Source organism: Aptenodytes patagonicus, chromosome 22 (genome assembly GCF_965638725.1).
Source record: "Aptenodytes patagonicus chromosome 22, bAptPat1.pri.cur, whole genome shotgun sequence".
Lineage (NCBI taxonomy): Eukaryota > Metazoa > Chordata > Aves > Sphenisciformes > Spheniscidae > Aptenodytes > Aptenodytes patagonicus.
The window spans coordinates 1,463,885-1,485,228 of record NC_134970.1 but is presented as its reverse complement, the minus strand read 5'-3'; the positions used below and the strand labels follow the sequence as shown (position 1 = coordinate 1,485,228).

The following is a 21,344-nucleotide window of genomic DNA, read 5'->3' as shown; positions in this document are numbered from 1 at the left end:
TCAAAATTATACTTATTTACATTCTCACCTCTTTAATCCAGCTCTGGCTACAGGTTCTTCGGGAGGGAAGCGTGCAATGTGTATCTTGAAGCTTTTACTCTAGCCACAATGTATTTATTGAAGTGTCCCCAAACCTGAGCAGCATGTAAAGTAGTCCAGACAGTGTGAGCATATCGCAAACCCCAGAGAATTCTCCAATTCCTTTGCAGAGAGCTACAAAGTCAACAAGCACTGGTGTGGTATTGCCAGTGTTTCTGCCACGCCGCCTGCGTGTTGGTGTGACTATTTAATACAGCCTTGCTGGTACAATCAGCTAGGAGCCAAGCGAACACAGCATGAGTGACTCCTAGATAAACTGCCGCTCTTCTGTGCTTCTCTTACGATGGCGAAAAAACCAAGTGTAAGTGGCTAAAAAAAAAAAAGATACTTTTTAAAGAAATGTCCAAATGTTTGGGGGAGATGCTGCCTTGCCGCTTGTCAAGCTGGCAGCTGCTGCCCTCCTGTGGCAGAACATAAACCTTCACCCAGATGCTGAAACATTTGGGTTTGGGGTTTTTTTTGTGCTGCCACACTAAAAGTCTTTCAGCAATTGTAAAAGAACAGGATTAATATATCGATAATGACCTGTTGTCGATCTAGGCTTCACCTTCCACCATCATGCTTTTTGCCATGGACTGTTGTGTTTTGCTCACAGGGTGGCAATGTGAGGAACTTAACGTGATTCAATACTTGACATCTGAAACTCCTCTTTTTAGCTAGGCACAATGGAAAACTTACTTCAAGTTTTGAAAGAAAAGCTTCCTGAAAACAAGCAGGACTGACTTACAGCCTGCCTTGCACTAGTGCTGAAGAATCATAGGACCCTAGCATTAAGCAGTAATACGGTGCACATTTATTTAAGAACGGTTTTAATTTCAGGGACTGAAATCACAACTTCACTTTAACTGTGTGAATGATCTCAGCTGGCTCTTCAATACTACAGAAGTGGCCCAGTGAAACTTATACCCAGGTACAAATGAAAACTATGATTTATTTAAAAACCGTCTTCCACTTTTTCCAAGACAACTTTTTCACAAACAGCACAAGACCTGTTTCAGTTTTCAGTACACCATCAGAGGTCCGTAACAGGTAACTTTTGTTGGTTGTTCGAGGGGTACTTTTGAAGAAACTTGTCAGTTTTTATAATCATTTACCTTTTCCTTGTCATACACTGCCCTAGATCAGGATGTCTGCTCTGTAAACACCTGTATGACATGGGAATTAAAAAAGCAGCAAACGAGGTTTAAAGAGTATGAGAAAAGTACAGAGCCTGGGAAAGCTTAGTCTGCCTAAAGATTAATTGTGGGCTCTGCATAATTTGGATCAGCTAAAACCTATCTTTATGCAGGGATAAGCCCACTGGAAGTGGTGTACATTTTAGTGTTGCTATCATGCTAAAGAAACAGGAGTAGCATTCATCTCAATAGTATTTTTTGTTTCATTAGTCAGGACCTGCTTTATACTGTCTAGGAAATATTAGGCCAGACCAAGCCACATCTAGAGCAGTGGCAATGCATGCAGAGCAATGATTTTTTTTTTTTTTTTCAGTTAAATATGTTCCAGGGAAACAGTTTAGTTTGAAAAGTATGTGGTATATTACAAAACACCTCTAAGGATTATGTGGAGTCTGTTTTGGGGATTATGGGAATGCTTGGTCCCCTCAGTCTCCAGCACAAAAAGCCACTCATCACAAGTGCATAAAGAGTCTCATTTATCACTAAGCAGAGACTGTTTATAGGAGCAAGCAAATGAAAACTGAAGTCCTTAGTCCAGTTTTTCCCTTACATAAACTTTTGTTCACAGGTCTTATCTTTGAGTAAGTTGTCTTCAGCACAGAGGAGATGGAACATGGTGTCAAACAGCATTGCAACGGTTAACTTCTCTTGGCTTTCAGCATGCTGCAGTAACAGCCCCTTTGAGCTGGCCTCAGCTGCAAGCCAATGCTGAGCATCAGAGGTCCCAGTATTTCAGCACGTGTCATGCACTATCACAAAGGTGTTTTAATTACAGGGCTACAGCTGGGATCCTTATCATACAGCATACTCGACTTCTCACACCAAGCACTGGCATCCCGATACCCATCAAGGGAGCAGAAGTGCATAAACAGTGCTCACCATAGGATCCATGCTCGTAGGTAGTGAAGACCAGCCCTCTAAACCACATGCTGCATTAAGGACAGCAGTGGAACCCTTCTAGCTTTTAAATGCTAACCCATCTTCCCATTCAGTTGGAAGAATTGATTTACATAGCAAAGAGCTTTGCTCAAGGGTGAGGCTCTCGCATCCAGCTAACAAGCGGTGGTGTTTTTAACCTCCCCAAAAAATGTTTCTATTAATTCCATGGATGGTTTGGAGAACTGAGGGAGGAATCGAGTCTTTCTGATTTTTTTTTTTTTTTTTTTTTTTTTTTTAGTTATACCTAATTCCCTGTCTCTCCAAGTCTCCTCTGTGCCTGAAGTAAATATCTTTTTCTGGGTAAAATACTGAAGTCTTATTACAGGTAAAGCCAACTCCTGAGGAGAGGGTAAAGCTTGGTTTGTAACTAATTTATGCCTAATTCAAAATTACTACAGGAACCTTCTTAGTCACAAGCTTCAAGGCAGACGAGAGACCATACCCACTCCAGTTCACACACGCCTTTGACTTCAGCAGAATCAAAGTAATGCCAGGAAGGAATTTGGACCATGAGTTTATAAAACTATTCTTTTACACAGTTGACTCCAGAAGCTTCACCAGTTGGTATGGGGACAGTGTGATGTAAAACCTGATGATCCCATCCAACTGTAGTGAGCAAGGCATTGTCTGAAGGAGACCACGATAAGCCTTTTACAAAGTCTCGATGAGAACGGTTTCTGAACCTGGAAAACATGAACACTCCATTAGCCATAAAGCATTGTCAGTAAGAGTTTATGGGCTTGTGCAATTCCTAACTGCTAGTTTGTTAGGATGATGCTCCCCTATTTAAGGGGTGTTTTCATCTTCCACTCAGCATACGGATAAATAATTAGCTTAATGAAAAGTCAACAAGACAAACGGCTACAGTAGTGAATACGTTCTGTCTAGTACTTACACCTCTGAGAGGTCTGAGTCAAGAACAGCTACTGAACAGTCTTCACTGATTGAAGCCAGTAAGGGTGAACTAGAGGACAGAGATGAGACCACGATTAGAACAATCAAATACAAGAAAGCTGCTTAGGGATAACCTTGTGAAAAGCGCATTTCTTAGTGAGCCTGACCCAGGTACAGTGAATTAACAGATGCCAAATCTTACAAAAATTTTTTCATCATCATTTGGCAGGTCGCCAGCACACTAAGCGAGAATATTCTATTAGCATCGGAAAGCAAGTAATCCTTCTTCAAGCAGAGGTGACTGTAATTAGAAAAATCCCCACAGTGAGTGGGTCAATAATTCTGAATGCTGCAAAAGCGTTCTCCTGTACATTCACACACTTCTTGTCAAAAGTGAGACGTTGTTTCGTTTACTCTATTCTTCACTATCGATCTTGATAAAAAGACCAAAACTAGTACTCACAGGTTTTACTCTAAAAACAAATAAGGCTTTCAAGTGTATGCAGACACACATTCTATGCCAGTATATCAGACTGTACCTATGTGTAGAAAATGCAAACCCCGTGATACTTCGGGCATGCACAGCAGAGCTGAGAGCAGAATCGGGATTCTTTGTGTCTACTAATGCAACTGTTCCATTTTCATCACCTTTAAGAGAGGAAGGGAGAATGAGGTTATTAGCAAAATTGTCATGTGAAAAGGAAGACCTTGATTTGTCTGGTGAAAGTCAGTAAGATCACTTCTTACCCAAAGCAAAGATGTCACTTTTCTGTGGATGCCACATGACTGAGGTAGGGAGGTGATTACAGGCACTGCAAACTGCAAGTAAATAAATTGGGATGAGTGTGAAAAGTCAGTACAAAGATATTCCTACACTATCTCAGTTAGCACTGCTACTGCACTAAGACAAATATTTAAAAGCTTATTGTACTTCTGTGATAGTATTAAACTTCCTTAGGTTTTAATAGGCTTTTCTGCCCAAATGGTCAGATCGCTAGACTTGAAGTTAGACATAGTGAAGTCAGGCATAAAATAATTTATTTCTTCCAACAAAAACTCATACGCAAGCAGTGACTGCATACAGAAACATACCAATTCGAGTAGCTGGTTTCGGGCATCTGGTGTCCCAGAGTAAAGTTCTGCTGTCCTATAAATCCAAAGTGAATGAGAAGGTTTCTACAATTTCTTTGTGGCAGGGCGTAGGCATAACTCAGATTCACTGCAGAACCGCCACTGACCCACATTCAAACCCACACCACCTCTTCCTTTGTGTTAAAAATGATGCTGCCATCAACTGCAAGTTAGCTCCTTCAGTCATCCCCAGGACAGAGCTGGCAACTCCCACATTTTAATACAAACCTGTAGAAATCAGCTTGGTAAGCCGACTGGCAACTTATCAGACTGGAACATTGAAATAACACAGGTACGCAGCTTGTGACACAACAGGTGGTTTCTCAGTAAGTGCACTTAACTGTAAATAACTAAAATATCACTTTTATTGGGTAGATTTAGACAGAGAGCGAGCTTTACCTCAGCACAGGACAGGAACACAGTGTCCTTACCAGGACAGGAAGCCACACATGTCACTGAACCGGAGTGAGCTACCAAAAGCACAAAAGGATAAAGAGCCTCAAAGATTGTATCCAACTTTCCCGCATATTCCCAAGGACCTCTGAAGGCACAGCAGTATAATAAAGAATAGTTTATGCCCAGATACAGGGTTAACTTCTACTCAGCAATAGCCAACTGCTTCCTCCCAAACCGATGAGCTGCCAAATCCAACCAGAGCCGCTGCAGTCAAGTCCCCGTGACATGCATAAGCTTGAGGAAGCCTCTCCAGACAGGTCAGTTAAAAAGGGGCCGGGGGGGAGAGGATCAAACAAAATATGGCCTTTGCTGTGGCTAGAGATCACAATACCACATCTCCTGAGATTGGCACCTCCAATGAGCTCTTGTTCAAAACAAATACGGGTTAGATCACACGATTGTATGCAGGTGGAAGAAAGATTTCAGTACAGAAAAAATAAAATACTCTTAGAGATGCAAGGCAAACTAAGCCTTATAGCATTCATTTTGTGAGGACAAATAAACAACAAAGAAATAAGGCTGTGCCGGAAACTCCACAGACTGGCAGACATTCGATCACGGCCCCAAGCGCGGTTTGGCAGACAGATAACCAGCGATGCTGCTGGACTGAGCTCAGCCTGCAGCAACCGGCGAGGGGCCAGGAGGAGCCGGGCGATGGGGCCGGTGTGGCACTCACCTCTGTAGGAGTGCAGCACCGTTTGCTGTGGGAGGTCCCAGACCTTCACGCTGTGGACAAGAGCGAGCAGTCAGTACCTGGCACCGGCCCTGGCGCACGGCAGCCGGGCTGGGGACACTCACCAGAAGTCCCTGCCGCCGCTGACGGCCTGGGTGCTGCCGGCCAGGACGGCCACCGTCATCACGATGTCATCGTGCTCGTATTTACAGAACTTGTTGACGATGAGGGTTTCGTTCTCATCCAGCTCCCACAGCTCCACGGCACCTGGGGGGAAGCGGGGGGGCACCCACCTCAGCGGGGGAGGGGGGGGGGCACCCATCTCAGCGGGGGCAGGGGGGCCACCGGGGGGATCCCCGTTGCTTACCGGAGTCGGAGGCCACCAGGATGCCCCTGTCAGCCACCCAGCGCAGGTCGGCGACGCCCGCCTCGGTCTGGACGCCGGCGGTGCAGAAGCCCTCGCTGGGGGCGCGGCGGGGGTCGGCGAAGACCCAGAGGGAGCCGGCCCAGCAGCGGCCGCTCAGCCCCGAGGCGCCCAGCAGCAAGGCCCCGTCTGCGGAGAGGCGAGGGGAGAGGCCCGGTGAGCGCCCGCCGCCGCCGCTCCTCGAGGGGCCGGGCGGCCCGGCCCCCGACCCCACCCCGCTCCCCTCCCGCGGGCCGGCGGCCCGCCCGCGGCCCCGCTACCTGCGCGGTAGTGCGCGCCCTCCAGGTGCCGCTCCATGCAGGCGGGCGCGTTGGGCGGGATGTTCCACTCGGGGCCGGCCGCAGCCGCGGCCTCCCCGCCCGCCGGGGCTGCCGGGGGCGGCGGGGGCTGCTCGGGCGGCGGCTCCTCCATGGCGGCGGCGGCGGCGGGAGCGGGACCGGCGGCGCCCCCACGTGCTCCCGCGCCGCGCGCGCGCCACCGCCTCTCGCGAGAGCGCCCGCCCCGCCCCGCGCCTCTCGCGAGAGCTTTTCTGCCGCCATCTTGGCGCGGAGGCGGCCGGCGGTCACCGGGACGAAGGGGGTTGCGCCGCTGCCTGCCCTGTCCCGCCCCGCCATGCTCTCCCGCCTCGTCCTCCGCGCCGGTGAGACGGGAGGGAGCGCCGTCTCTCTGGGGCGAGGGTGGCGGGCGGGCGGGGGGTCGTCCTGGCTGAGCTCTGTCCTGACGCCCTCTCTGCCCCTCTTCTTCCCTCAGTCCCGGCCGCGCTGAGGAGCCTGCCGCCTCCCGTCACCGTGGGGTGAGTGCCGCGGGGGGCGGGCGGCCAGGGGGCCTCGGCGGGCAGCGCTGAGGGCTTTGACCTCCGGCTGAGGCCTGGTGGCGCCTCTGGTGTGGCGGGAGGCCCGGCCCCCTACCGCCCCCTCCTAGTGACAAGCTGCCTGAGGAGGCCGGGGAGCGCCTCCAGAACCTGCCAGTCGTTGTTTTTAAATATCGTTGTTCCGGGTTTTTTGTCTTTATCTGCCTAATTAATGTTGTGGGCTTATGAAACAGTTACTGTCGGAAGGAAGCTCTGGAGGTTATCTAATCCCGCCCACTTCCTCAAAGGAGGCGTGCCAAATTAATGCCTACCCATTTCATTGGAAATGTGTTTGAGTCTCATCTAAGGCTGGGGTTTTTTTAAGAAGCTTAATGGAAACTTTCTCATTATTTGTAGTGTACTACACACCTCAAGACCGCTGCATACAACTCAGCAGTGTTTGGCTCCTTTGCCACCTCTGCCTGAGAAAGGAGGAGAAGTACGTTATGGTTTGATCCCTGAGGAGTTTTTCCAGTTTCTCTATCCTAAAACAGGAGTCACAGGTTAACATATACTTTTTTTTTTAAACGTGTGTTTAGTTATGCTTATTTAGTTCTGTCCACCACTTCTGGCTGCTGAAAAGGTAAAATATTAGGGAAAATTCTTTTTTGCATATGCAGAAGGAGGTTGTGAAGAATGAGCCAGTGCAGCACTTCCTGGCTTTAAAGCTAGGCATCTGTCCTTTAAAGGTTAAAAGACTGTCATGAGCTTGATCTTGCAGGGAGATTTATTTGCCTGCTGACCCTCAAAACCTTTAAACAGAGGTTTTTGTCTGTTTCTGAATGACCAGAAGCAGCAGGTCCCATGCAAGGTGCAAGTTGCTTCCACTTCTGGTGAGTGTTCTCACGGCACCCTTCCCCTTGGTGGTATTGGGTTCTACTTTTTGTCATGGTAAAAGAGAACACTTCTTCTTGTAAGCCTTAAACTAGCTACCTCTTATGTATTTGACTTTAGTGAGCGTCTTTATGCTTTGTACAAATATTGCTGCTTTATTTTTTCTTTAGGGCCTTACATGTTGGGAACTGGACTCCTGCTTTACTTTCTCTCTAAGGAAATCTATGTAATTAACCATGAGACAGTTGCAGCTGCCTGCATATTGTCAGTCATCATTTATGGCGTGAAAAAATATGGCTCTGATGTAGCAGCTTTTGCGGACAAACTTAATGAGGTAACAAAAGAAACCATAATCTAAGTTTGTAGTAATTAATAACTATTCTAAGTTATCTGCTTAAATATTTAAAAGAATACTGTGTCCAGGCTCTCATAAAAATCTGAGTCTAATATGTTCAGAATGTTGCTTAAATAAGGTATGTGTTAGGTCTTGGTATTGTTACATAAGTCTTCAAAAATAAAACACCTCATACCAGCACGAAAGAATTTTTTTTTTAAAGTACAATTGATTGTGAACCCTAATTCTTCTGTCTTGCCATCCTTTAACCTCAACCCTGGCACAGTCCAGTTCATGCAGACATTTCTCAAATCTTAATGCAGAATTTCAGAAGTTAATTACAGATCACTTGTTTTCCTTGCATCTTGCTTTCGTTCTGAAGCATATTTTTTGTTTTTTCATCCAGGAGAAAGTTGCTAAAGCTTTAGCTGTGAAAAATGAAGCTATTAAAGATCTTGAGACTGCCATTGAACAGGAGAAGAAGGAGCAATGGCGGGTTGAAGGCCGCAATTACCTCTTTGACGCTAAGCGGGTACGCAGTTCCAGCTCTACTGTTCACTTCCCCTGCAGTCTCTGCTACATAACCTGGGTACCTCTTAAATCGCTAGCAAGTAACAAACCATTTACCCTCAGTGTGTTGCAGACAGGGCCAGTTCCACCACCTGATCCAGTGACTTTTGCTATAGAATGTGTTCTGCTGCTGTTTTGTATTCTTGCCAAACGCTAACCTTTTGATTTCATATTCTGTGTCTAGAATAACATTGCCATGTTGCTGGAAACTAATTATCGAGAAAGATTACTGACAGTGTACAATGAAGTAAAGAAAAGGCTGGACTATCAAGTGGCTACGCAGAATTTAAAGCGTCAGAAAGAACAAGATCACATGATTCATTGGGTGGAGAAAAATGTTGTTCAGAGCATCACACCTCAACAGGTACTTGCTCCTTTTTTTTTTTTAATCTGCTTTACATTTCAGTCAGCACAAATATTTGCTGTCTGGTGGTTCTGGCTTAAGCCAGAAGATGATAGGTCATCTTTGGGTGACTTCCAAATGTGGCTGCAACGCATTCCTACTGCTGAGTAAGAGCTAACAAGCCCAGTTACTAGGTACCAGATGCTTGTGTTGCTGGTGATTTAAGGTAGAATCACGTGTGGTGTTTGTCGTTGCAACGTAGAGCTAAGCTTGTGATAAGGTGAATAGCTAACAGGTCAGGGAACTCCCTTGTAAAATTCTCCGTGTAAGACCATGGCAGCTTAAGATCTGCAGATGGGCTCTAGATGTCCTTTCTTTTAAGGAATGAAGCTGATAGCAACAAAAAAAGAAAAAATGTTCCTAGCACTGCATGCAGGTGCTTTAATATAGGTCATTGTTTGGATGTGAATCTCTGACTTTGTGAGCTATAATTATATCCCTTTTAATCTGTAACTCATTTCATGGGTCTAAAAAGGAGTATCTAAAATGCATTAGAATGCATACTTTGCTTGTTTAAATGTCTTTCATGAAGTCTTTCTTCTGAAAGCTGTTTTCCTCTCTTTTGCAGCAGAAGGAGAGTATCACAAAGTGCATTTTGGACCTGAAGGCATTATCGAAGAGTGCACAGGCAGCAGTGTAACCATGTCTGATTCCACTGACGTGTCTCGTTACTTACTGTTGGAAACTGTATGATTCTGAAGCATCATTAAACAAACAAACAAACCACTCTGCTGTCTTTCACTAGCAGTAGCAACAGTAATTTCCTCTTTATGTTTGAAGTAGCTAGATCAGTCCTGTAAACCACTACAGTTAGTTTAATCTGGGGGATTATTTGCAACTACAGTATGTACGATTCTGTTTGGTTCCTTCTTTGGTCCTGAACGCTTCCAGAGACAAGATACAGAACTTCACAGTGAAAAATTCTGTGATTTTTTTAATACAGTGATCAGTTTTTGTTTTAGAATTCTGTGTGATAATGACATATAGATATCTACTGTAACTGTAAACATGCTCTAAAATCAGAATGAGGGCCGGTGCTCCCATTCACCTAGTCCAATACTTGGAGGTGCTCTGAATCAGTGTCCTCGTTCTAAAAATGAACTGGAAAAAAAACACTTTCATAACAAAGCTTCAAATAGTGATGAAAACATTACCCTGTGCTCTAAAAAAGAGGATGTAGCTGGCAGGAAGCATACCAAAAGCTACCGGAAAACTTGGCTTCAACTGAACTTGCCAGTATCAAGTTTAAAACAGTGAAATGGATATGTTTATTCTAGAGGGTGGTGGGGTTTTTTTTCTAGACTTCCATAGAAAAAAAAAAGTTGCTTTTTTCTTTTTTCTGTAAGAAGGAAAATGGTTTTATGTGCATTATGATAATACACAGTATAAGCCTTTTCATTTTCTTCTTATAGGAAACTCTTTCCCTGAAAGATTTTGTTATATCTCAAATGTTCCAGCTGAGCAAAGCACTTGCCTGTGTAATCTCATCCTTTCTGTGTTGGGAAGTGATTTATTTAGTAAATAAACTTAAGTAAGCAGACTAGGGTGTGCTTACATGCCTCTTTTATGCGGATTGGTACTAGAGTGAGGAAATACTTATTTTCAGCGGAGTTAGTAAAATAGCACAGTTTTCTATACTTTTCAATACAACAGTTCAGCAAAAATGGTGTACTTTAGAGGCAAGAACCTTACTTAAAGTCGGCTTCAGATCGTTAGCTTACTTTTTTTTTTAGATCAACAGTTCCTGAGAATGCAGGTGTCTCTTGTAATTTCCTGTTACTTTAAAGTGAAGTTGCTCAACTTCCACATTTGTGTAACCCCACATTTGAATGATGCGTGAGATTTAACTAGTTCTGACAGGGATGCTTTTCACAAAGCAAGTGGTTAAACTGCCGTGCTAACGCTTCAGGAGTCTTCAACCAGCAGGTGGGCAGCAGTTCTATGGTGCGAGGTAAGATGGTGTATCGCTTACTGCCGTTACTTCTATCGCTGCGAACACAACGCGCTTTTAGACTTGGTGTAGGAAACTGGGAGGCCTCAAGTGTTTGACTCTCGTGGAACGCGGGCAGCAATGGGCATGCAGCAGAAAAAGATGATGGTAACAGGATGTTTGCTTTCATGTCGTTGGTAATACTTCCATGTTATTAACACTGTGCAGTTTGCAAGCCATGTAGCGAGAAATACCGGGGTAGGAATTTCTTAGTAGACTGGTACTTCCCTAACTTTGATTCCACCCCCAAATTTGAGAAGAAAGTTATCGCTCCTGCTTTGGTGGAAAAAGTCAGTGTAACTTGAGGGAGAAACACTTAAAGGGGCATTTTGTCAAAGCTGCTTCTGATTATGAAAATGTTCACTCAGCTCTAGCTGCTGCAAAAATAATACTGTGGGTGCTTTTTTAGTTATTAAATATACTCGATCCTTCTGAAAGAAGGCAGCATGTTCATCAAAGCATAGTGAACGTGCCTGTGCGTGCACAGGAGCAGGAAGACCTTGGAAAGTAGGATTCATGCTGAGTAATTGCTGGGTTTGCTGCTGTGACTTTGTGCCAGTTGGTATAAGATGTCTGAAACATTGACAAAAACTAAATAAAGCCTGTGAGTTAGAAGAGGGCGATAGGTTTGTTTTGCTCTCGTGTGTGTACATATATGTATATAAATACAACTTTCTCTTCCCCCTCCCCTCCTTTTAGCTTCTCTTACTGTTCATTAGTGTTTGGAGAGAATGGGAGGTAGCTCCTCAAAAGCAAATGCAGGTATTTTCTTCTTTAAAGAATTTTCTTAGATGCAGTATTCTTGCCTAAGTTGATATTGCCCTGATTCAAAACGGGCTGCTGTGGGGGTAGCTTAGCGGGAGATGTATGTGTTTGGGGAAGAACTGCATGGCTGCCGAAGGACGCTGTGGGACAGTAATATGAATAACTAACTAAATTTCTCTGTCTGGTGTTTTTACTTTCAGCCCCCTGATAGAGAAATGTTACACTTACAATAATACTTACTGGAATAGGCGTGTGCCTCTATGTAGTTCTTGTTGCTTGTAATATTACTGGAGAAATCAACATGTTTAAAAACAGGTTTTAATATTTTTTTTCTATTCACTTCCAGTTACACCAGAACCCATTTCCACTACTGTCACTGTACATACCACTGTATATACCCCTGCGGCTACCTTAAAAGCTTCAGAAGTCAAATGCTGGATTGATACGTAAATGTTCCACCTTTATTTCCTGACTTCAAACACAGAGTTCCCTGAGACTGCAGACTCCTCCTTACAGGAGGAGTTACATGTAATATGTTTTATGTCTTGGGGTTTTAAAAGGTTGCTTAGAATTTCCTAGTCTGTGCACTAGATATTTAATTCATAGTGATGCTTAATGCAGATACGCACCTTTTAATCTCATGAGGCTTGGGATAAATGATGTAGTACACTTCATAAAGCTTGGCGAATTTGAGCACTGCTGATTCTTCAACACCTCTGTTAAAACTGGGGATTCTGACACTATTTTCTGTGTATCAACAGCTATGAAATACTCTACATATCGCTAGCCTTTATCTCCGGCATCTTGTTGACTGTTCTGGTCTTTGCAATCATCTACATCATCAGAAGAAGTAAGTGGCATAGTAGAGGGAGTAACGGCAGCGTGATGATCCAGACCTGGTGGCAGAGAAGTGCTTAACATCTTGTGCTGCACATCTTGAGATGGATGGTGCTAAGTTTCCATGCTCTTTGGGCTGCATCTTACAGCACTAGGGTTTCAAAGTAACTTCTGCAGAAGTTACTCTGAAAGAGGCTCAAATTATGTCTCCCTTGAATAATGAATGTATTGGTGAACAGGTCATTCCTGGCAGTAACTCCTCATGAATCATCCCGGGGCTGTTTTCATGGAAGAATTAAGTTTATCACTGATGAGTTGTGGTGGGTTTTGTTGGTTGTGTTTGGTTTGGGTGTGTGGGTTTTTTTTTTTTTTTTCATCCTAACACTGGCCACACCAAGTTCTCACCAAATTCATCAGCTGCTTTCATCCTAGCCCCTTCCAACAGGTGGGCAGGGGCAGGGGCTACCCTCCTGCCTGGGCTGCCAAACTGCTCACTTTGCAGTGAAGGTCTGAGACAGATTTTACAAGCTGTGTCGAAGCCATGCACTCTCTGGTGCTGCTCTGTCACCCCACTCTTTCGCCTCTCTTGCGCTGCTGTCTCCAAACACAGAGCAGACAGCTGAGACTGGTATCCCTCTCCTTCCCAGAGTGCAAGAGATCCCACCAAAATTTACAAGAGCGAGTTCCCTCCCAGACAGTGACTGAGGAATCTGCTAAGGACATCCAGGTAAAGGTCACAACTATTATTTCTAATACTTAATGCAGAGACTTCAGATTCTTGAGAGAATGGTAAATACTAATTTGGGGGGGGGGAGAAAAGATGTTTGCTCTTGCAAGACTCAATTGTTAGTCGACAATTCTTTTGACTGAGGAAGAGTGCTTCCTTTTGTGCATCCAAGGCTTCAGCCTGTGTTTACAGTTGCAGTGAGTTACCTGAGGAGGTACCTCGACGTGTAGGAGGGAAAGATATTCATTCTCTGTTATCACAGGGCTCAAATGCCAACTCCCCACGTATTTCAAGGGTTCTGGGGCTACATGTCATGGTTTAACCACTAATTAGGCCAGTTAGGGGAAAATCTTTCTAAAGGGCAAAATTTTCTGCAGTTTTCGTTCATGTTATTGATTCTTTGGAAGCCCCTAATGCAGAGTCGACCCAGGATCCTGAGCTAGACTAACAACTGGACTGATCCAGCATAGCGTTTAGTAGATTTCCCATGTGCAGGGACAGACTGTGACCGCTTATGGTGTGTAGCGTTGAGGACAAATTACAAGCGGGAAATTCACGCTGAGATGTGATGCTTGCACACTCTAATGTTTGTGGCTTCTTTCGCATCCCCAGAATGAGGTTGCTTACACCACTCTAGTCTTCCAGCAAAGTCAGACATTGATGGCTGTGTGATGATGAAGTTTCTAGTGAAATGAAGACGTTTGCACGTTCTGCACATCAAATGCCACCGGAACATTATGTCAAGGCCTATGGTGATCTGAAAAATGCCAGCACTGCTGTATGTAACATCAGCTCGTTTTATAGTTATAAGGGGAAACAAATGTCTCCTGTTCCAAACTGCTTACCAACAGTTGTGGACAAGTTACTTTTTATACTGTATTTCCTTATCTGTAGAAATCTCGGTGAGTCCTTACAATGCGCTTGTAAAGCTTCCATTTGTGTGTTTGCTAGTGCTTTGAACTACCAGAAAATTGAAAAATGGAAATGTTTTCTGCATTTATTCACATCTGTGCCCTTGTTTGTTTCTTCTGTCACTGACTATAGCATTTTTCTTGTTTTTTGATTGCCAGGTGCTCTGATAAGTTATTTTCTGCTTATTGAAGTTATGATAATGAAATGTTTGTATGCAAATGACTGCTTCCTGATTGGGTCACAGAAAGGAAATGCACAATCACAGTGTGACAATAAAAATTTATGGACATGTTCATTCATGTGTTATTACCCAGAGCATTCTAAATATATTGTAAAAAGTCTAAAAATCACCCCCTTTTCATAAACTGGGGAATAAGGTACCACTAGGGACTCAGCCTTAGCAGCTGTGGAGAAGTTTCTCTGCATGTTCCTGTGCCCACGGGTGGGAGGTCTGGTGGCTGAGGAAGCGCAGTGAACTCTGTCGTACAACGCTTCTCCTGCAAGGCTGAATGTGGGAGCTAAGTTTCCTGCCGCCTCAACCCTCTGGGCTTCAGAAGCCTCCTTGTTTCTGGTCACCAGAGCGCGTCAGATTCTGGCAGATGTGTCTCTTCTCTGAAAATGCAGATGATTGTGTGTGCGCTATTGTAAACACCTCTCTAGAGGAATCTCTTAGGCAGGACAAGGGCCTTGGGTCCTACAGCGTCCTGTGCGCTGCAGCTGGGGACAGCAAGCCCCACATCTGAGAGGCTTCAGGCGAGTGAGACTGGATGTGCCGCCTGATGGCAGCACAAAGCCATAGGGGAGCAGCTGGGTTTAGCTCAGCTTAGACTGGTGCGTTTGGTGTCTTTCCAACAAGCAGTCAGCAGAGCAGTGGCTCCACCTCTGCCAGCTCTGCTGGGTTGTCCTGCCTTCGTGACTGTAGAAGCTGGTGGAAGGCCGGGGGACCACTGAAAAGCAGGTGCACAAACACCGTTTATGTTCTGAAATCTGGCCTGAGAGGCGTTGTGGGTAAGGCTGCTGACCGTTTTACAGGGTCAGGAGTAGAACTTGCTGTCTTTGTTTTGCTGTATCTGCTCTCATCTCAGTCTTGGCAGTTTTTTCAAGTGCCATTTAATAGAGACAATACTATATTACTCCTCCAAATGCAGCTGCTGAGAAGTTTGTGAGGGATGATTGTAGTTGATTCACAATTTTTTTTTTTTTTGTTTAAAATTAATAACAGTGTTACTCTGCTGCCTGACAGCGACTGAGAAGTAAGAATGTCTGAAAACTTACCTGGCTTGCACAAAAGTTATCTCACCACACCAACAAGCACGCTACCTTCCTACACTGATAGATCCTGTGTTACAAGTGCAAGAAAAGGTGACTCACCATGCGTTTCCCCCCTGAGACCAGCTAGGACGTTGGGTTTTTCATGTAGATGTTTCTTCACCGTGAATTGTACTGAGACTTAGCACAACCATTTCATGTACTTTGTGAAATGTTGCCAACCACGGTGCAGCGATTTTGTGTGCCTACGTACAGAGTGGAGTCTGGTATAGCCCTTGGAGATGGAGGGTGACAGAGAACCTCCGTTTGCTGCGTGGCTGCTAACAAGTCTCAGACTCATCCCAGAGCATCTGTCTGTCTCTCCCTTTCCCACTCCAAGAGCTCTGCATAGTCATACACAGCTTTTAATGGTAGCCATCAGCCAACTCTTTGTTTTATAGACAGATAGAGGAATTTGGGACAACTGTGTTTGCTAATCAGAATAGAAGAGGCGTTTCTCTATTCTGGTTCTCCCATTTTTCCCTATTTCAGTAGGCTTCTGCTAGAGGTGTTCGTACTTGCGGTCTCCCCAAAGAGAAGCTTTCACAGCAGGAACTTGCAAGGAATTTGCCTGGGTATGGGAAAGTCCAGTACAAATTTTCCAACCCTGGAAGGGTGGGTGGAAACGGCTCACGGGTTAAATGGTGCTTTGAAGGATGCATGGGCAGTAGTGGCCTATGATATTCCCTGGTATTTTGGAATTGACATCTGGTTGCAGTGTTAAAAGGATGGACTATTAGAGCTACAGCGATGATGTTGATGTGACTGTCAGGCTGCATTTCCCTCAGCCGGCAATGAGTCGGCTCTCACAGGAGAGCTAAATCCTCTGCTTTCCCTGGGTGATATTTGTATACAAGTGGACTGTTGGTATGTGCCTTCACCCATCTTCACATCTAGTTTAAGCATTATTCAGCCTGTTTGATCTCTGTCTGGGGCTGAACGCCAGAACTATTTCCAGAGTAACTGCCAGAAGTGAGAACGGGGGACCTAGACCTGCATGAATGTTTTCCAGCCAGCACCGCCACTGGCAGAAGGCAGCTGATGAACCCTCTCCCGCAGCAGGGCAGCTCCTCCTCTGGTTGCCTTGTGGAGAGAGGCTGGGTCCAGCTGTGCTGAGCGTCTTGCTTCGTCACGAAAAGGTGAGCTGTTGCCCGGGGTTCCCTCTCGGGGGGCTGAGCGGGGTCCGTCAGCTTGCTGAGACTGCTCTCCTTTGCAGCGCTCTTTCAGAAGGCAGGGCGGTTTCCCCTGCTCTCAGTCCTCTCTGTTTCTGTTCTTTCTCCATATCCCTATGCCTTGTTCTCTTGGAGTTTGTCAGACAGCCTGCTAGGAATTTGGTGCAGTGTTGCTCCCTCTTTTCTCAATTTCTCAAAAATACATAGGCAAAGTTTGCTGTGCATTGTTCTAATGAATAATTTTCCCCTCTTTAGGAGGGACCTGCTTTTCTGCTGAAAGTAATCAGTTCTATCAACTGATAATGAGAGATCATGTAGCAAAATTCTGATGTACTTACGCAGTGACTTCCTTTGGCCTGTTTATTAATAGAGTTGAACTGCGTAACAGGGCAGAGCTTTGGCCTGTGACAAGGGTTACATCAGATAATGAATTGAGATGTCTGATCTCAGCTAAAGGAACAGCCGCCAACACTTTCCGAGATAAATAACAGAATGATGCGCTCCCTTTTCTGCTTTTTCTAGACCACTTTTATTATTTAAAGGTGGACAAAAAAGAGCCTGGCCTTTAATGACCTATTTTCAGCTTGACCCATGTTCCCTAAAAACAGGCTGTGTGAGCTGTGGTGTAATATTTACTTCAATTTCTATGCCATCCCAGTCAGGACACCGACTAAAACAGCATGGAGATTTCATGCAGGCTGCTTTTTTGACTGTCGTGGGAGACGAGCACACTGAATTAATATAAAATCCATCTAATATTTATTATTCATGAAAATGTGACAACACCGCAGCACAAGTTGACCAGACTCAAATTTAGTCTAAATTGACAGAGAAGATAAAAGGTGTAAGAACAGTCAGTGAGGACTGTGATGCCTGGATTGCGAGCTGCTGTATTGCCAACAACAAAGAACACATTTATCCTATTTTTCAGTGGACCCAACCAATCCTTATGTAAAAAAAAAAAAACAAACAAAAAAACCAAACCAAAACCCACTGGAAAAAATTTCTCTTGGGTATCTCTTCTGTATTTTGAAACAATTTAATACGAAGACATATATAGACACATATTTACATACACCTTTAGAGTAGTCTTCAGATCTGTAACAGGTGGCTACAAAAAGAGCAACTGTTCTTCAGGTTTGCAGAGGAGACTTGCAGCAAATTACATTTAAATCAGGTGTTAGGAAAACAGTTTGTGATTGTAAGCAGAATTAAGCATGGGAATATGCTGTGCAGGAAGAATCCCAAATATGGATGATTTTTAGTAACAAATTAGGAAAACGCATCCTTGATGGTTTTGGGATAGTCAATTCTATCCTTGGTCAGGTAGCTGGGGGAGGAGGGAAGAACTTAAAGATATCATCAGTTTATTTTCTGACAGTCATCTCTTCCTGGCGTGCTCCCCTGTCCCCAGCATATCTCATTAATGAATAGCTTCAGTGTGTTCGGCAGTTCGGCTCTTGCCTGGTGCTCTATGTCTGAGGTCAATTTTGCAGGCTTCTGGGGCGAGAATTGTCTTGATTAAAAAGCGATGAAAGTCTCCCGCTGACAGGATCTCCCCCAAAGAAGAGGAGGGTCACCAAAGGCTGTGCAGCTTCTGGCCTTTCAGCTGAGGTGGTCAGCAGCGGGACCATCAGCAGCGGGTGAGGGTAATTTCACAATGCAGGTCAGCTGCAGGTGGAGGTGTCGCAGGAGATGCTATAGGTTTATTGGACAGGTCCTACTGGACAAAAAAAAAGTCAGGGCAAGTCTGGCTGTGTGTAAGCAAAGGGCCTATAACTGGGCAAAAAGAGAAATCAAAATCATAACAGAAAATTACTCAGTCTTGACTTAAAACTAGAAATGAACAAGCACTGTTGTTTTTACCAGTTGGTCATGGATCCAAGCTGGGGAACTAGGAGCAAAAAGCCTGCCTTGTTACCAGTGCTTTGGGTCGCTGGTCTACCAAAGAGTGCCCAAGCCAATAAATAAAAACTGCAAGGTCCTGTTAAATGAAGATGCTTGCCTAGAAGATCTGGGCTTGGTACAGCAATCACCAAGCAGAATTCCCTGGGGTACAATAATGCAGAAGATCATGAATGATCCTTTTGGGCTTAATGTCAAATGTGCATCAGATTGAGTAAGAGGAGCTTGCCCTTATCATAAAACAGTTCGTGCAAGAGCAGGCGTAGATGAAACAGAACACATATTTTCCCATGAGTTTCTTAACAAAGCAAAGTGGTTTATCAATGCTCTGGTATCTACTGGCAGGTCAACGTTCGTTCTTTATTTATGATTGTTGGTCTGTTGTTTGCTTTGTAAGAACTGGGTCTGGCTTTTTGCACAGGATATAGGTCCTTAAAATTAAAAGGTACATGTTTTTGAACTTCTTTATCTTGCAAGCATAGACAATGGGGTTCATGGCAGAATTGGCATGGGATAACAGGATTCCCAAGTACATCAAATACTGGGGGATCTGACATGCAGGGTAAAAATAGGCAATGCAGTTTATAATGCACAGAGGCAACCAGGATATTGCAAACAGGAAGAGAACAAGTGCTAGAGACTTGGCTGTTTTGAACTCCTGTCCATAAAAAGCTCCTGCTCCTCTCACATTGGTTGAACCTTGATTTAGCTTTGTCCGGATGATGTAGAAGATTTCAACATACAGAGCACACATGATGAGCAGAGGGACGAGGGTCCATGTGAAGAAGCCAAAATATACCATGTAATCCATCCTCATCACAGAGGTAAATTGACACCTGAGAAAGTCAGAGTTTCTTGGTTCTGTCTTGTTCCATCCAAACATGGGGACTAATCCCGCCAGCAGGGACACAGACCAGCACAAACCCAGCGCCCACCAAACTCTTCTCCCTGTAGTGATTCTCTTATACCTGTTGGGGAAGAAAACCCAGGTGGTGTTAAACAGAAGTGTTGAAAATAGTTAAGGATGGTTTCAAGAACTCGCATGTTCAAATACTACAGGTTCATTGTCACAAAATGGAGGATTAACTTTTTTTTTGGGGGAAACCGAATTTTATTTTGAGACAAACCCTAACTCTTCACTTGTAACAGTTACTTTGCAGCACCCATATGCTTAACTTCTATAATTGGATGTTTTCAGCTATTTCGCTTCTTGTTTCATTATGATCTTAGTTCTCCTCTTGCCTAGATATTGCTTTTCTACTGTTAGCAGTCCTCTTATTTCTCAGCTTCCTTGGGTGTACCTTACTCTTTACATTTGGCTTATGCCATTTGTAGGACCAAACTGTTCTTTCATTCTTCAATTTTATAGGTCCTTTCCCCATTAAAAATATGAATTCTTTCATACTCGAGGTTATGCTTTGCATTTCTAGCTTACGTACTTTTCCATTCAAATATAAAAAGTGAATTACTTATTAAGGGCTAACTTAAGAAGTCTGTTACTTCTTTTGTATTTTCAGCAAACACTAAAAGGAATTTTATTTAAAAGACTAGCCTCAGAAACCCAAAGAAATCTATAGTACTCTCAGCACCCTGTGCGATTAACAAAACATCTGAAGAATTCAGCTGTTTGACCACATACTCATCCTGTGGCCAAATTCTGGTCAGCAATAACACTGAGCTATCGGCCTCACACCAACACCCCCGGGGTCTGTCTGCGCTGCATTATTAACCGCAGGGAGCAGTTCCTGCTCTAGAAAGCTCGTCTCAGGTGGGCTTTTAGACACAGGTATTTTCTCCATGCGCACGCATGCATTTAGAGTAAATATTTGTTAGAAAAGGGCTGAGTTAAGGAGGAGAGAGGAGGTGGCACCCGTGGGGCAGAGGCTGGGCACAGAAAAGCTGGCAGGAGTGGGGCGAGTGGAGGGGCCCATGGTGGTTCAGTGCTCACCTGGTTGGCAGCTTCACTCGCAGGTACCTGTCGATGGCGATGGCCAGGAGGGAGAGGATGGACGCGTTAGTGAAAACCACCATCAGGCAGCACATAAATAGGCAGGTGTAGAAGTGGATGCTGATGCCCAGACTCACCACGATGGCCAGGGGCATGACAAGGATCCCCACCGCGATATCAGCCAGCGCCAGGGAAACGATGAAGTACAGAGTCGTGTTATGAAATGTCGAGTTCAGCTTCACCGCCCAGATGACCAGGATGTTACCCAAAGAGGCAAACAAAGCAACCAAGCACTCGATACCAATGTAAATCCCATCCAGGCTGCTCAGCACCAGGCTGTCGTTTGGCATGGTGAGTTGCTGGAGATGCTCCCACCCTGGCTTGAGCTGCAGAAGGGAGCATGGACATCGATGACTGTGTGGGATTTGTCCTCAGTGTCTTGTGCTCAGTTGTTCCAGTGACTCTCCGGCATGCAAACCTCTTCCAGTATTTTACATCCTCAGCACTTGGGCAGCAAATCAGCTGTTGCCTTTCCAAAGAGCTGCAAATACCTTAGCATCCAGGAAACGTTTCCCCCTCTGGACACATCTCCTGAAGCTCACAGCAGCCTGGTATCAGTAAAGTACTTTGGAAAGCTATTTTTAAGGAAAAAAAATGGAAAAGTTTCCACAAGCCTGCTTACCAGCAACCTATAAACAAATGCTTTAACTGCTTCCTCTTCCAAGCTACGGTTTTAGAAGCGGGAGAACTGTAACCAGAGTTGACTGTGCAAAGCTGCCACTTATCAATCTAGATAATCACTCTGCAGTCACTGTAGGAAATGAGGCAATTCAGAGGATGTTAGAAGAGTGTTTCATTGAATTCCAATACTTGATTTAATTCAGGGTATACTATTTCAGTTAAGGCCCTGAGGTGGCCGAAAAACGCTCTTTACTTGGACCTTTCTCAGTCTGACAAGAACACTCGTAATGCAGGTGACGTTTTCAGTGAGAGCCCTC

The 21,344-nt window shown here is 44.7% G+C and overlaps 4 protein-coding genes across 4 annotated transcripts; 2 read left to right on the top strand and 2 right to left on the bottom strand.

The window, feature by feature from the left end:
• Positions 1-1,010: 1,010 nt before the first annotated feature.
• On the bottom strand, positions 1,011-6,202 carry WDR77 (WD repeat domain 77). The gene is made up of 10 exons (XM_076357793.1): positions 6,052-6,202; positions 5,735-5,920; positions 5,493-5,634; positions 5,371-5,420; positions 4,638-4,708; positions 4,200-4,254; positions 3,855-3,926; positions 3,647-3,755; positions 3,109-3,177; positions 1,011-2,896 (listed from the first exon to the last, which is right to left on the bottom strand). Exons 1-10 carry the CDS (start codon positions 6,200-6,202, stop codon positions 2,737-2,739), a joined length of 1,065 nt encoding a protein of 354 aa, XP_076213908.1. The 3' UTR covers positions 1,011-2,736.
• Positions 6,203-6,331: 129 nt separating this feature from the next.
• Positions 6,332-9,508, top strand: ATP5PB (ATP synthase peripheral stalk-membrane subunit b). Its single transcript, XM_076358333.1, has 7 exons — positions 6,332-6,431; positions 6,542-6,584; positions 6,999-7,144; positions 7,646-7,809; positions 8,216-8,341; positions 8,564-8,743; positions 9,351-9,508. Exons 1-7 carry the CDS (start codon positions 6,404-6,406, stop codon positions 9,420-9,422), a joined length of 759 nt encoding a protein of 252 aa, XP_076214448.1. The 5' UTR covers positions 6,332-6,403; the 3' UTR covers positions 9,423-9,508.
• An 895-nt stretch (positions 9,509-10,403) lies between these two features.
• LOC143170235 (uncharacterized) lies at positions 10,404-14,306 on the top strand. The gene is made up of 6 exons (XM_076358334.1): positions 10,404-10,733; positions 11,472-11,534; positions 11,884-11,983; positions 12,299-12,387; positions 13,022-13,101; positions 13,714-14,306. Exons 2-6 carry the CDS (start codon positions 11,504-11,506, stop codon positions 13,771-13,773), a joined length of 360 nt encoding a protein of 119 aa, XP_076214449.1. The 5' UTR covers positions 10,404-10,733; positions 11,472-11,503; the 3' UTR covers positions 13,774-14,306.
• Positions 14,307-18,642: 4,336 nt separating this feature from the next.
• LOC143170043 (adenosine receptor A3-like) lies at positions 18,643-20,734 on the bottom strand. Its single transcript, XM_076357967.1, is given in 3 exon segments — positions 18,643-18,804; positions 18,807-19,366; positions 20,347-20,734. Coding segments are annotated over 3 exon segments (981 nt in total). The 5' UTR covers positions 20,697-20,734; the 3' UTR covers positions 18,643-18,733.
• Positions 20,735-21,344: the final 610 nt, after the last annotated feature.

Bases quoted from the DNA above. Each gene is read 5' to 3' on its own strand.
- WDR77 (XM_076357793.1), bottom strand. From the start codon at position 6,202: ATGGAGGAGCCGCCGCCCGAGCAGCCCCCGCCGCCCCCGGCAGCCCCG. The intron at 5,921-6,051 runs GTAGCGGGGCCG...GCCTCTCCGCAG, and splicing joins GGGCGCGCACTACCGCGCAG to ACGGGGCCTTGCTGCTGGGC. The intron at 4,255-4,637 runs GTAAAGCTCGCT...TTGGATTTATAG, and splicing joins TGTTCCTGTCCTGTGCTGAG to GACAGCAGAACTTTACTCTG.
- ATP5PB (XM_076358333.1), top strand. From the start codon at position 6,404: ATGCTCTCCCGCCTCGTCCTCCGCGCCG. The intron at 8,342-8,563 runs GTACGCAGTTCC...TTCTGTGTCTAG, and splicing joins ACCTCTTTGACGCTAAGCGG to AATAACATTGCCATGTTGCT. The intron at 8,744-9,350 runs GTACTTGCTCCT...TCTCTTTTGCAG, and splicing joins AGAGCATCACACCTCAACAG to CAGAAGGAGAGTATCACAAA.
- LOC143170235 (XM_076358334.1), top strand. From the start codon at position 11,504: ATGGGAGGTAGCTCCTCAAAAGCAAATGCAG. The intron at 11,535-11,883 runs GTATTTTCTTCT...ATTCACTTCCAG, and splicing joins CTCCTCAAAAGCAAATGCAG to TTACACCAGAACCCATTTCC. The intron at 11,984-12,298 runs GTAAATGTTCCA...GTGTATCAACAG, and splicing joins GTCAAATGCTGGATTGATAC to CTATGAAATACTCTACATAT.